The sequence below is a fragment of the Crinia signifera genome, chromosome 1, assembly GCF_055691185.1.
Source record: "Crinia signifera chromosome 1, ASM5569118v1, whole genome shotgun sequence".
Taxonomy (NCBI): Eukaryota; Metazoa; Chordata; class Amphibia; order Anura; family Myobatrachidae; genus Crinia; species Crinia signifera.
In genome coordinates this window covers 252,265,570-252,281,587 of record NC_139217.1, presented here as the reverse complement: position 1 = coordinate 252,281,587, position 16,018 = coordinate 252,265,570, and the positions used below count along the sequence as shown (strand labels likewise).

The 16,018-nt window shown below is 43.1% G+C and overlaps 1 protein-coding gene across 2 annotated transcripts in view; it reads right to left on the bottom strand.

The window, feature by feature from the left end:
• Positions 1-16,018, bottom strand: part of HOOK3 (hook microtubule tethering protein 3) — an 87,775-nt gene that overhangs the window by 15,802 nt on the left and 55,955 nt on the right. For both annotated transcript variants that reach the window (XM_083180137.1, XM_083180134.1), the window contains exons 17-20: positions 15,018-15,052; positions 12,247-12,329; positions 9,393-9,493; positions 9,174-9,278 (exon numbers count right to left, since the gene is read on the bottom strand). In XM_083180137.1, the coding sequence (XP_083036263.1) occupies positions 9,174-9,278; positions 9,393-9,493; positions 12,247-12,329; positions 15,018-15,052 (324 nt within the window). The remainder of the gene's footprint in view (positions 1-9,173; positions 9,279-9,392; positions 9,494-12,246; positions 12,330-15,017; positions 15,053-16,018) is intronic.

The window sequence follows — 16,018 nt, the reverse complement described above, 5'->3', positions numbered from 1 at the left end:
TTTGGTGTCTATGTCAACATTGGTCGACACTGACCTTTTGTCTGTCGACCTAATGACTGGATACAGACAATAATTGGTTAAGCTAACAGGACGCCTGTTACTTCAGTTATGGCAGAGTAGGGTGAGCCGGCTCACAGCACGACCAGAGACATTTGAAGGCTTACACAAAAACACTAATGGAGCCATAAACCAGAACATTGGGGCAGATGTATTAAGCCTGGTGAAGAGATAAAGTGGAGATAAAGTGGAAGGAGATAACGCATCAGCTCTTCTCCAGGCTTAATACATCTGCCCCATTATCGTGTATGAAACTCTAACCCAGTGAGAGGGAGAATGGATAGATATAACGTTCACTTTACCATGGACCCCAGTCCAAAAGGACAGCAAAAGGGACCTTACTTGTCATGCGAAAGGACCAAATATACACCTCAACTGAAGTTTGCATACTTGTTTAAAAAAATATATATGAAAAAAAAAGTTGAAAAAAAAAAAAGAAGGAACAAATGTGGTTGAAACGCAGAACTGAAACCCCTTTTAGAAAGTATATGGATACAGTATGGAGCATTGCCATATTCTTAGAAAAAAAAGCTTAAAAAGGCACATAGGGGAGAAACTCTGCCAGCTCGGAAAATAATTGAGTGGAACTGGAAGGATAACCTGGAACCAGATTTGACAATCAGCGGAATTGGATCCATATTCTTAGTCTGCCAGAAAGCCTGTTTATTGTTCCATGGAACAGATGTTTTACACTTATAATAGAAAAGAAAACAAAAAAATATATCATAATTTCAAAGCTTCTGGCTGAGTGTTCAAAGGCAAAATGGAACCTTTGTCTCCTGTTGCCCGTCTAATATCCATCACCAGGTAGTAAAATGCTGCCATAATGAGACTGCAAAGATTGCCCGCCCTGGAAAGTCATTCTGCAACTAGCACATAACAATGGATTCCTTTACTACCCAATCCATAATAGAAAGCTGGACATAGAACTGCTCATGAAGAAAACAAAATGACTATAAAAATATTGGTTGTAAATATCAATCCCAACTTATTCAAACAATTCTCCCTAGCAACTGGGCGAAATCTCTGTAGTTTATACACTAGGCTGTTGTTTGCACTGTCTGTCTGGACTAGCATGGAAACATACCCTACATGCCCAAAAGTAAGTGGACACCAAAAAAAGAAAAGAAAAAAAGGATTCCTTCTCAACCAAACTTACGTACACATTTGAGCAGAAAGGACCATCCTTAAATCCAGATGTGAAATGTGATTGGTCACTTTAAAAAAAGCATTTCCACTGCTCCATCCAATGACTGCTTGTTTTAAAGCACTCAAGCTGACATTTTGTATTGTGATCTGAGGTGTTCAGATGCTTGGCCATGACAACTCCCAACATGCTGGCTTTGCTACTTGAACCTTGTTTGAAACTTGTTAATAATACCCCTTTTATACCAAAAACGCCGGGTCGCACCCGGGTTTTTGATCACCGCCTCAAGCCTGGTGCGACCCGGCGTTTGCTCCCTTTTACACCACCGCCGCTTGGAGATGACATCATCTCCAATCGCTGATTGCCGCTGCAGGGACCCGGACCGCTGCACTGGGGGCAAGCCCAGCACTAAGGTAATCTGCTGGGCTGCCCCCAGCCCCTGTGCACCCCCCAGCCCTTGTCCGAGAGGTGAATGGATGATGCACACAGGCATCCATTCACCTCCTCTGCTGCTGCTGTCTGCAGGGTATAGCAGACAGCAGCGCAGGCTGTCTGTGCCCCCCGTCCAACTTGCGGAGGCTGCGGTCCACAGGTTGCACGTCCCACATTGATGTAAATGGGAGCTGGGCTGGATGACCCAGCGTACCCATTTACACCGCCCTCTACCACCAAGGTCCTAGCCGTGTTCTACCCAGGTACGGACCTGAGTAGAAGTCCCGTGTAAGGGGATACGGCGTGTCCCATTTACACCACTGCTGACCCGGGTCTGACCCGCCGAAGACCCGGGGTTTTGCGGCGGTGTAAAAGGGGTGTTAGTGTTGCAACTAAGGGGTTTAATCAGTAAGGATCGCAAAAGCAAAATCTTTCTCCAATTGGCAAAACCAGGTGCACTGCAGGTGGGGCAGATGTAACATGTGCAGAGAGTTAGATTTGGGTGAGATGTGTTCAAACTGAAATCTAAATTACAATTTAAAAATAAATATTTACCTTGCACAGAAATAAAATAACACACCCAAATCTAACTCTCTCTGCAAGTTACATCTGCCCCACCTGCAGTGCAATGTGGTTTTGCCCATTAGAGAAATATTTTGCTTTCGACATCCTTACTGATTAAACCCCTTAGTTGCAACACTTATTAACAAGTTCCAAACTGTTCAGGTAGCAAAGTCAGCACCGTAACAGTTAGTTGGGAGCTTCGTAGATAGGGTTTTCATGGCCAAGCATCTTAACACAAGCCTCAGATCACAATTACCTTACTGAATAACCCCTAAGGACAGATGATTTTCAGATCCTATGTGCTTCATGAGGCTTGTGTGGCCTACCGCTTCATGACTAAGTTGTTGTTGTTATTGGGAAGTTGAAACATCTAAGAGCAACAACATTACAGTACATTGGGCATGCTCTACCATGGCAGTAATTTGTCAAACTGACTAGATGATAAGGTGGCATCCAGTGACAGAGCCACGTTGGAAGTTACTTAAGGCAGAAGGAAAAGACTTAAGGCCCCCTTACACTTGTCAACTTATTGTCTCAACAAATTGAACCTGATTGACTCGAGATTTATCCTATGTGCAGGAGGTTCAATCTCTTCCAATCTCTTGGTTATACTCAATGGCACAGGATTGTAGATTGTGTCCTACACATCAGGCACATAAGATTTTGTCAGACGGCACATCAGATCTCGTCAGATAAATTGACTCAAATTGGATGAAATCTCACAAAATCTCACAAGTGTAAGGGGCCCTTTACTTTAAGAAAAAAAGGCCAAAATTTAGTTACAGATTTTATTTCAGCATGGGTCACAAAGTTTATAGCCTCTATAGATCTGATTTTCCAGGAATTTATTTCCTAAATGCAAATGAGGAACTGAAATCAAATACAGCTAAACATTAAGGTCTGTACTGATATATTTTGTGATTATATCATTTTTAAATATGTGTTCTCTAGTGCATATACAGTAGTCATAGGTAATAGAATGCAATGAAGCCAGTAATTAAACTAGTTTATGATTAGTGAGAACTGGTTTTCTAAATCCTGAATTGCACCAATCGCTGAGTTACTGGGGGAAATTTACTAAAGGAAATTTGTAAAAATTAGGTGTATTTGTATTTAGAAATATACTTATTTTTGACATTTACAATCCCGAAAATACGGCAATTCATATTCGTATTGATGTGCTATCAATACGAATTGCCTTTTTTTTGGGGATTGTAAATGTCAAAAACAAGTATATTTCTAAATACAAATACACCTAATTTTTACAAATTTCCTTTAGTAAATTTCCCCCACTGTGTCTAACTGGGAAGGTCAAGCCAAGTGTAAACCATGTGCAGTAATTGATAGAATAGCTCCCGAGGCTCTTTAGGGCAATCGTAAAAACATTGGCTTGTGCTATTGGATTAATATGCTGGCACAATGCTGTACTTGGGGATTACCAACATATATGCAGTGGATAGGAGACGGTCACACTGGTGTGGTCTGGTATAGTGTGGGCATCAGATTGTATGGGAATATTATGTTGGCATACAACTGTACATGGTAGGGGTTGAGAGATTGCTCTGGGCATTACACTGTATACAGGGCCGCCGAGAGATATGCTGGGCCCCAGTAAAATGTTGGGGGCATGGCCTAATCGTGGGAGGCATGACCACCTAATGTGATTAGGCCATGCCCCCAGAATGTTTAAGGGGGGTGAAAAAAACACTCTAAAGTCGAGAGGGGAGTGTTATCGGCCCCCCACTTTGCAGCACACAACTACAGTATGTGCTGACAGCAGGGTCAGCATGAGCTCTCATGCTGTCGGTGAGACTCTCATGCTGAGCCTGCTGTCCGCACAGCACATGCTGTTGGTGTGTGCTGCCCAGGAGGTACGGAGGGGGCCGGCGCAGGGTTATACCCACCCCTCTCAGCAGCTCTGACTGTAAATTAGGAGGCATGTTAGGGTATGTAAGCTTCTAAGATTATTTTGGCGCAAGTACCATTAAGCGATATACAGTACATCACGGTTTTGTTTTTTGTTTCTGATAAAGAAACTCAGGTGAGAAGCGTACTGAACAGCTGGAAAATAAGGCAACATGTAGTTACACAATTCCCTGGCTACTTCCCCATTGCTTAATGGCTAACCTCTAGGTTATGAAACTCTGAGATGTCTCTCCATCTACCAATTAAGGTTTGCAGCATTGTAAACAACGGTTTTATTAATAACTGGTAGAAAAGCTTCTTGAAATGAAGAGAGGTGGTGTTGCCAATAGCAACCAATCAGATTATGTCTATCATTCCTCTATTGCACTGAACAAATAATGAAATGACGGGACAGAATATGGTTGCTATGGGCGACATCACAACTTTTCCTTTTTTGAAGCTTTAGTAAATTTACCCTCAAGGGGTGTACACACGGTGAAATATACTTTCTATTCGATCCCGTTCAAATCGGGATTGAATTGCACGGTGCCGTGTACATATTAGACTATATAGTAAAGATCTGTACTATATAGTCTTGCCTGCACATTTTTCTATTAGATTTCAATTCCTTTCATTTTCGATTTTACTTATATAAGCAAAAAAAGAAAGAATTTGGTATTCACCGTTAATTCGGTTTCTCCAAATCCACAGGGGACACATTGGGGATTGTGTTCTGGAGGAGTCAGCACTGGGTGGGGAAAGTGCTGGAAACACCCTCCGTGTCGCATAGTGTGGCCAATCCCGGGATCGGCGGGATCCGGCCCCCAAAACACCGGGATTTCGGGATTAGACTGCGCATGCACGCAGTCTAATGCCGGGCAGCGTCTGAGCATTGCTCAGACACTGCCTGACTTCTCCCGGCAGCACTGCGCAGTGTGACGAGATCAGAGGTCACGCTGCGCAGGCAGAGGTTGCATCCGGCAGTGTGATGCCGTGCCACCCGCCCAGCCAGCAAGGAACCCACCTGCCCAGCAGGCCAACCCGCCCAGCCAGCAAATCCACCCGCCCAACCAGCCAGCGCACCAGCCCGCACCGAGCAAGGAGCATGGACGACCTGTCCCCCCACCCAGCAACCGGGCTGCTGGCAACCCTGCTGCACCCTCAAATGAAGGTAAATGTGGGGCAGCCAGGGTGTCTTTTTTATTAGGAAAGCCAATCCCGGGATTAAAAAAATGCCCAGGGATTGGCTTCCCTAGTGTCACACATACAGAGTACAGTTTGGGCAAAGAAAACAGAAAGCGCTGGGAGGGTGTGCAGTGTCCCCTGTGGATTTGGAGAAACAGAATTAACGGTGAGCACCAAATTCCTCTTTTCTCCTACATCCAGCAGGGGACGCTGCAGTCTTCTTCATTGGGGACATCCCAAAGCTACTCCCACGGGCAGGAGAGCACTGAATGTCTTGCAACACTGGCTGGCCAAATCTGGATGCAGATCTCGCAAAAAGTGTTAAATCTGACAAGAGACCAAGAAGCCCCACTGAAAGTGTGGAATGGGCTGAAACAAGAAGCGGGAAAACTTTGCGAAGAATGTTGATAAGCTTCTACAATAGTGAAACAAATCCAGCAAGCTAATGTCGATTTAGATGCTGGCCAACCTTTTTTAACAGCATCATACAGAACAAATAATGAATCAGATTTCCTGATGGAAGAAGTACAATCTACATTTATGCATAACGCTCAAATGAAATCTAAGGAGGAAGAATCTCTGGACAGAACTGGAACCACTATGGACGGATTTATATGAAATGCCGATACAACCTTAGTCTGTATGGAAAATCAAGAAGGAGACCAGCAGCAGGACAATGTTCAGGTCTGAAACCTGTCAAGCTGACGCCATGGCCAGTAACATTACCGTTTTCCAAATCAACATTCGTAAATCTGCAGACTCCAACGTTTTAACAGTAAGAAATTCAAGAACAAAGTCAGGTCTCATGGTTCTGTAAAAGTAACAAAGGGGGGCTGCAAACAAAGAACTCCCTTCAAGAACATTTGAACCTCCAGTCGTCCATGAAAAAAGACTGACAAGGCTGAAGTCTGTACCTTTAAGGATCCTAAACTGAGTCTGGCTGTAAAACCAGCCGCGCCAAGGAAAAACCTGCTGTCGGTAAATGATGCGCTTCCCACCATGCAATATAGGCCCTCCAAATGTGGTTGATTATCGGCCTCCGTGACCTCTTTCCTAGCCTTTAACATCGTTGGTATAACAAAAGTGGGAATACCACGTCTTTTCAACAACTCAGTCTCAACAGCCATGCTGTTAAACGGTAAGTGGTAGGTGCATGATCCTTGCTGAAGCAGGTCTGCTCGTAGTGGGAGTCGCCAAGGGTTGTCTGCTAGGAATAGGAGATCTGTGTACCACGATCTCCGCAGCCAGTCTGGAGCATGCGCAGTCTAATCCCGAAATCCCAGCAATTTTGGGGCCAAATCCCGGGATTGGCAACCCTATGATATACAATGAAATGATTGAAATCTTTTACGTTTAAGATCGGTCAAAAAGAGCCATCTGTTTGGGTACCACGAAGAGGTTGGAGTAAAACCCTTGACCCCTTTGAATCTGCAGCACAGGCACAATGACTACCTAATGCTGAAGGTTTTGAATGGCAGAGCACAGAGCATCTCGGGTGGCCTCTAACACCAAAAGCCCTGTGGTGAAATATCACCCGGTATCCCAGAGAGACCACATGCAGGACCCAAGAATTTTTGCTACCTCCTGCCATGTATTCAAAAAGTCTAGAATCCTTGAACCCACCTGGGGGTTTCCAGATCCGCAACATAGAGGGCTAGTTTGACAGCTCTAATAAGACCGTCAATATCGTGAGATTCCTGCTCATCTACCAAGAAATCTCCTCCTCTGCAGAGGAACCGTCTTCCTCAGCTTCATCATATTGTACCCTCTCTTTTAGTCTGACTGGGTGACAACGGGTCAACTTGAGTAGGCATAAGGAGAGCCCTTGCTAGTTAATTTACTGAGTCCTAGCCCATGGAGGCTCAGTAGAGCCTACCATATATACTCGAGTATAAGCCTACTTTTTCAGAACATTTTTTATGCTGAAAAAGCCCCCCTCGGCTTATATTCGAGTGAGGGTCCCACTTGATTCAATATGTTTTCCCAGTGTTTTGTTGTAAAATTAGGTGCCTCGGCTTATATTCGGGTCGACTTATACTCGAATATATACAGTATTTTATCAATTTGAGCATGCAATGCTTCCCTTTCCTTACGGGATGCTGCAAGTTGTGAGCACAGAAGTGTATAAATCACCTGTGCGAGGCTGTTGATGAGGAACAGAGGGGTCCTGGTCCTCACTATAACATGTTTCACCCCCCAAAAAAACTCCCTTTATATGCTGTGAATTGTTCTTTACAATTCTTACAGGTGAACACCTTAAGTGCCCCCCTTAGAAGAAGTATCCTTCCCAGTCATGCTGCGCACACACAGGAGGAAAATTACACACACACACACACACACACACACACACACACACACACACACACACACACACACACACACAACAGGGCCTAAGTTGGAATAGGGAGAGAGGAGCCACAAGCCCCGAATTCACACCCACTAACACAATTTTCTTCCCCAGCAAAAGACTCACAGTACCCCTGGTTTTTTTCTGGGAAAAGTGCCAGACTGCACAGGGACCCTGGAGTACCAGGATCTGCCGCTGTCTGAGTAGTCAGCAGCATGGGTAAATATGGCACATTGATAGAGAACGCCAGCAGCCAGGAAGCGCCGCCTTAGAAAGCCCGTCTGTCCTTTCAGAGACCTCTGTGTAATGGGGACGGGTACCGACTGCACCCACGCACGCTAGGGCAGAGGGATTTTTAAAGGTGGGCAACCCTGACACTACAGACAAGGGAGAGCGCGTAAATGCAACTCCCCAGTTCGGGCTGCCAAAACTACTGGGTTTCCGGAGCGTGCAGTGGTGACCTGGCTCTCCCCAGTGGCGACCTGGCTCTTCCCATGCAGCAGGCAGACAGAGGTTGATCTGGTCTCTTTATTTTAACTTATTTTATGTAGAACAGTCTCCATAAAATAACTTAAAATAAATAAATAAAAATAAATCCAGTTCCCTGAGAAGACCAGAGCCAAGGAATCCGACTCCTCCGGGCACTTTTTCTAAGGGGTCTTGGTGGGGATAGACGGGGAGGATCCTGCCACTCTCAAATTTATTAAAGTGCCAACTCCTCCAGACCAAAGCTCTATCCCCAATGTAGAAGACTGCAGTTTCCCCTGTTGGATGTAGGAGAAACTGAATAAAAAAATAGACAAAATCGAAACATGTGTACGCCCTTTAAGACTGAAGACCTAGCTGTAGCCCAGAACATAATATCATGAAGGGGCTGGCAGTAGATGTTATCCTGTACAATGTTATATGAGTAGTTAATTGCTGTAAACTTTTTGAGAGAGAGTATGTATAAACCCCCACAACATGATATAAAATACAACCCATGAATGTCAGTAAAGTTACAAAGAAAGAACACTGGAGCTAGTGTACACTTCATACGGATACCTCTTAGAACCGGTATGCCATACCAGTCTGGGCCTTTAATAGATTTCCATGATGTATGGGATGTTTTAACTACCGTATACTGTATGTAGCTCTCAGTTCATTCTAAAGTTATTAAAGAGTTAGTCAGGTGGACAACTAAAGAGCCAAGAAGAGGTGCGTACAGCTTTACTGGTGTTTAATGTTGTATAGACCTAAAAAAAATAATAATTTGCCTCAGGCAGATGAAACAACATAACCGATAAGCTAATTAGAGAGCCCACAGAACCCTCGATCAGCGTGAGCGGTACTATAGCTAGTTCCGCCTGCAGAGTTTTGTCACCAAAGATGGCCTAAGGTTAAGGAATGGGTTTTACAATGAGGGGAGAGTATTATAGCAGAGGGGTGTGGACAGGTCCAAAAGCAAAACATTACAATAGGGGTTGGCAGATGCAACCCTCTCCCCTCCGACTGCCTATATGTAAGGCACAATTAAAGAATTCTGAGGTTCCTTACCTCTAAAGAATGGAACATTTTATCCCTTTCTTGTAGTTGATTCTTTAAGGATTGTATCTCTGGTCCTGTTCCTTGATTCTGCTTTGGATCCAACGTGCGGATAACCTGGACAATAGGTGGAAAAACTAATTTTGGTCAAAATTCTTTATTTGGGAGTAGAATATTAAATTGCAGGCAGTCACCCACATGCCAACAGGGTACATTTTACTAAGGGCTTACACTTTTTGCTTTTTCCAGATATTTTTTGTACCGCTCCTCCATTTGTTTCATTTCTTCTTCTTTCTTCCGTAAAGCATCTTGCAATTCTTCAATTTTCATTGCTTTATTAACAAGAAAACAACAAAACTAAGAAAATTTGGTAAAGCTTGCTTTTGTTATTACATCTCATATGGAGGGAGATTCTCTAAGAATCTCCGCCCCCCTTCGCCGCCCATCGCATATGTTGTAACATATGCGATAATTATAGCAAAGGACAGCTCTTGCGTTAAGAGCTGTCCTTTGCGGTGAGAGTCGCTGGGTCCCAGCAGGTCCCGGCGGCTCCCCCCTCCCTCACACACCCGGCGCTGCTGCTGCTGCGCCGGGCTCTCCTCCTCCCTGCACCCGGAAGAGGATCAGTGCAGGGAGGAGGTCACAGGTCCGGGCAGCACTGCGCTGTGCTGCCCGGACACAGGTGAGGGGGCGATGCGGGGCGGCGGAGGGTTGCGGTAGAAGCCCATTGGCTTCTATGGGGCATCGCCAGATTTTTCTGGCGATGCCCCCCGCTGCGTTAACCCGGCTTACAGCATCCCAAAATGCGGTAAAAACCCCGATAACGGGGTTTTTACCGCATTTCTTGTTTAGAGAATCTCCCCCATGATCATACTCCTCCTTTTTATTGCAATTTATGCACTATAACTAGACAAACCTGTTACAGAACAGGAAATGGGAGAATAAAACCAGAGATCTCAATCCAAACTGTGCAATAGGTTGCCGATTTAACAAATAAATAACCTTAAGTGCATTTCTTTAAAGCCCCGCGCACACAGGGCCATGGGAACCTTTGATGAGTGACGTGATTAAGCACAGACCGCTCAGCACACATCACAGCTGCATCATATGTGTGCTGAGCGTTCTGTGCGATTTTTCCTAACCAGTGTTCTCTGGTGAGAACTGCGATTTCACTAGAAGATTTGGACTTCTAGAAGTAAAAATGTAGTCAGGCGATGGCGATGCGTGGGACTGTGCAATGCCGTCACTATGGGCTGTACACATGGGGCGATGTGTGCATAATTTCTAAGCAATCTAGTCAGATCGCTTAGAAATAGGGCTGAAATCGCTGCATGTGTATGCATATATGAAAATCCGATGTCTAGCTTACATCGAACGCATTTCCCCAAAGCAAACTAAACACGCTGATGCCCCAAAAGATTGTAAACAAGTAGACCGTTAAGCATAGAGTAATGCTTGTTAGGGCTTTGTAATCAGAATGCCAAAACTTTGACTCCCATTCCTGTATTTTATTGCTGTCTGACAGCAGACTCCTTCATAACGTCACATGTATAGGTTACATGCATTCTATCTTGACTACAATTTGAACCTTAGGGTGAATGATTCTGTGCAATAGAGCAGGGGTTTCAAACTATTTTGCTCTGGGACCCTATCAGACAATAAAAATAATGACAGGACCCCAGCAAGTTCCTGCAGAAGGTCATCACATCACATGTGTAGTCAGCAGACAGCACATACATGGCAGCATTGTGGAGGCACAAATGATGGGAGGAGTCTAAGCGAACAGACAATTCAACAGATTTTTTAGACTCATTGAATCACTGACTGAGATTAGAAAAGTCATCAGCCTGATGGGCAGCAACATGGAGTCACAACCCCATGCTGAGAAGGTCGGGACCCACTTTGGAGTCAGGACCCATAGTTTGAGAACCGCTGCAATAGAGGATTTCCTTAAGGACTACAGGAAGGGGTTATTGTATTGCAGCGTAATGTGGAATAGATGCATGTGGTAACTGATAATTATCAAAGTTTAGTGGGTGCCAGCAGCATGGGGTAAGTATTGAAGTGTAGTCATGGGTTCATATAACAGAATGGAGTAATTATAATGGAATATATTATTGTGTTATACACTTCTTTGGACAGAAAAGATAACGACAACCTTTGGAAAAAAATAATTAGTTATTAGTAAGCTTACAGTATTTGACAGTAAATTAAATGTAATATATAATTTAATTGTAATCTATTCTCTTTAAACTAATGCACAATGCTGCTAATCCTTACCCCTGCTGTACCAAAATCTATTAGTTTAAGACTCTTCACCTAATCCCTTACTGTAATAGGACTAATATTACGAATAGTATCATATTATGGGGGAGATGTACGAAGCAAAATGCGGTACATCCCACCACACATCACATTGATACTAATCTCATATGTACTAACATATGAGATTAGTATCGCAAAGGACAGCTCTTGTGAAAAGATCTGCCCTTTGCAAAGCTGACGATGCCTAGTTTCCCGGGTCCCTCTCGCCTTCTACGTCCGTGAGCCTCCTGCTGCAGGGACTCCGGGGCTCCTCCTCCGTGCACCCAGAATGGGAAATACTGCTGCTAGAGAGGAAGAGGTCACTTGGTCCAGGCAGCACAGCCGGACGCTGCTCGGACAGCAGGTGATAGGAGGCGGCGTGGGATGTGGAAAGAAGCCCATAGGCTTCTATAGGGCAACGCCATAAAAACGGTCCCGCGCTAATACATATGAAAATGCGGTAAAGACCCCATTTATCCATTTGATGCATCCCAGCCTTAGCGTGTGATAAAGTGGAGATAATGTACCAGCCAATCAGCTAACTGCCATGTAACAGGCACTGGCCTTGGGAAGCCCAGAAATCGGGGTCGACATGCCCATTTTCCTGAACAGCCACTCTCCCCTCCCCAACACTGTAATCAGAGCCGCAATGCAGGACTAGTGCACTGCGGCTCCAGTGAAAGCGCACTCCACCGACCATTGGAGTTGTAAGCAAACCATCTGGATTGTGTACAATTATGAATTAGGCCTTATATCTTAAAAATAAGAAGTGTGAACATACAGCTGTTGTTGTACCGTGGCTCCAAGTCTTCGATTATTGCACGTTTCTTCTGCAGCTCATTGTTGGCTTCATGAAGCTTTTCTCTGAATGCATAAAACATGAGTGTTTAGAAGACAAGGAATGGCCAGAAAAGTAACGGTCATAGTAGCATCACCAATAAAACGGTTTTAGTGCTAGTGCTGACTTAATGAGGTTTATTTTGAGGACAAGCAGTTGGACTCAAAGGTACATGTACATTTGGGTAACCCTGAGGCGCAAGACAAGACACAATGTGGTTGGATGGGAGTAGGGGGAAGAATAATTATAATTAATATACAATATCTGACCATATGTAGTGTGTTTAGTTACAAATATTGCAGTTTATGTTGTAAGCTCCTAATTTCAGGCCAGTAACCTGGAAGTTGAAGAGAAATTAGGAACCAGAATTGGGCTCCACTGACACCAAGTTGCTTGGCGAACTCAGCCTCCACCCTAGATGAGATGAAAACTGAACCAAGTACACCGAGGAAACTACTGTACAAAAGGAGAACACAGCAACTGGGACAACAAAGGCACCAAAATCCCTATTCAGAACTTCACCACAGTGAGCCCATATACAGCGCCCATCCAAATCCTTCCAGATGAAAGGGTTTAATTCTACAATCTTGCGCATCACATTTAGAAAACTTACTGGAATATTTGGAACAGGAAACAGTAAATGTAGCCATGTGTTGTATATTAATTATCATTACCTGTGCAAAATGCCATGTTTAAGCCTTTTTCATTTCATATTCTATCATATATTTTATTCTGTGATTGAATATAAACCTTTGTGCAGCATAACAGATACCAGTAATTTTTAACCCCCCCCCATATTCAACTACATGCCCTTGTCTTGTATCAGAAGATTTCCCAAACATGCTGCTACTACTACAGATGCACCTTAGCCTTTAAATCAGGCATGTCCAACGTTGGCCCTCCAGATGTTGTGAAACTACACATCCCAGCATGCTTTGCCACAGTTTTGCTATTAGAGAATGCTAAAACTATTGCAAAGCATGCTGGGATGTGTAGTTTCAAAACATCTGGAGGGCCAACGTTGGAAATGCCTGCTTTAAATGATCAATGCATGGAGGGGACAGCTGTTCATCATAAAGGACATCATGTGGTTTTGGATAAATAATGTGAAATTACACTTCTAAGCAGCTACGTACAAATAAGCCCTCTGTGTTGGGAACATACATGATCAATGCACCAAAAAACTGGCTGCATTTACCACTGCTCACTGATTAGCTAAGTGGTTCCCAAACTGTGTGCCCAGGCACCCTGTGGTGCATCAGGACACTTGCAGGGGTGCCTTGGGTTGGTGGACTAAGATCAATTCATATTATTTATGGTCAATGTAGCAGGCAAAACCAGTGCTTGTGGCTGCCTATCATAATATATGTGGACAAACAGAAGCTAATCCTGTCCCTCACCACATAACTGTGACATATAAACACAATGCACTTCATTTAATATTTTTTTCAGACTTTCTAGATCAGAAGTATTTGGCCTAGAGGTGCCTTGAAAATATTTTCATTCTCTAGGGTGCCGTGATTCAAAAAAGTTTGGGAACCACTGGATTAGCTATTAAACGGTCAATTATGGGACATTTATAAAAATGGTTCTGGTAATGAATTTATAAGCAGAACCGTTCACCCTAGGTGTGCAGCTACATGTGTTTCTGTGCCCTGTAGTAACAGGAGGGCAGGCACTTACATATCTCTAAGAGGAGCACAGAAAAGGTAAAAATAGAATGGGTAAAAAGGACAACAATTTAATGAAGAGGTGCCATCTACCAGATATGTATGGCAACTAATTTAACACTAATTAGAGTTATTCCTTATGATACTGACACACAAATTGAGCATACTGGGGTTATTTACGAAGTTTAGAGTTCTATTGAAGATGGGATGTTGCCAAGGGCAACCAATCAGCTTTTATCTATGAGAATGTGCCAAATGGATACAAAGTATATTCTGAATGGTTGCTATGGGAAACATCCCATCTTCAATAGAATTCCCATCTTAGTAAATAAACCTTATTAGGCTCAAATGAGTGACAAGCAAAGCACATATTCACAAGCAATAAGCCACATAGATGACACTCAACAAACCCCCCCAAAAAATAACAGAAAAAAAATGTACTTCATGTACACACACACACACACACACACACACACACACACACACACACACACACACACACACACACAAAAAACTCACTTCAGGCTACATCTTTTACAAACATCCTTCATCAAAGGTGGCAAACCATACCAAACCGACAGGGTTGTGCACAGAATGGATAATACAGTAGCTGCATACTTATTTTCTCAATCTCAATTTTAATGCAACTAAAAATAGTGGAGACCCTATGAAGAACAGCCACACAATGCAGAGGGAATCCATTGAAAACAGAAGGCACATTTGGGCAGAGAGCACTGGAACGTTATACGGGTGACCACAATGGACACTGGCAGGATTGCGGTGATTGGTGGAAAGCCAGCAGCTTAGGGCACTGACTACAATAAAGGGGAGGGGTATACACAGGAAAAGATCTAGCGAAGGGGTGGAGGAGTTCTTGCCTCCAGTCGCCAGCCTTCATGTTCCTCCACCGATCAAAATTCTTAGCATCATCATGCTCCTGAGCATTCCTATACAGAAAACAACAGTGGCCTAACAAACACTATTATATAAAGGAGATGCTGCAGTAATAGCATTTTACAGGAAACCATTTAATAATGTACTTACAGATGTTCTTCAAGCTTCTTCTTCAAAAGAAGGGACTAGAAGAAATAATAGGACACCATATGCATTATAAAAAAGACGTAACATGAAAAGCAAAAACAAAATAAAGAAAATTGTTAAACAAATCTTATATTCAGGACAGGTAATATTTGGGATCATTCTAAAAAAACAATGTCAAGCAGTTCTTTAAAACTAAATAGAAAATAAATGCCTTCAGTCCTAGTTATTTTATACAGTGTAGGTCATGGTAATTCAAGGTGACATTGAATTCTTATGCTACACGATTTGTCCTTGCAATACATAACTGTGCCTAATGGATAAGGTATATACTGTAGCATATCACAAATTAACCAGAGTGATCAAAAGGTTCAATTACTATTAGCTACCAAGCTAAAGATGGCAAAGAAATATTAGAATAGGCTATTTCAATCAAATAATGATACAAACTTTACATGCATAAAACTTATTCCATATTTAATTTAGCATAATCTGAAACCCATACAAATAATTACAATCCCATACTTACTATGGCCTTGTGTGAAGCACAATCCAATAAAATGAAGCAATGGTAAAGGGACAAGCAAAGAAATTAGGTTTCACCCAGATATGCCTTTACATACAGATATATAATAGACATTAACAAGTACATACTCCCAAATCGTCAGATTGCATTAGCTGGTGAGAAATGCAGTACTAACGGTAATCACAGATCTGCAATGTAAACTACATATCACTTAATGCCTCAAAAGACGCGGTTTCCTATTTTGTTAACATGCACAGTGCATTTATAGAGGCATTACCAAGCCAGCAAATTATAAGGTGATAAAGGGGGTTAAGACTTATGATATTAATGCTACTAGTGCTTTACATGTAACACTATAATATGCCAATGATAACAATACCTATAAAAATGCTGGAAGCACTTTTGTATTAAAATTAATTGGTACTTGTGTAGTTTCACGGCACCAGTATGGCGCCGTGCGTCTGAGTCCCCTTGCGGGGCT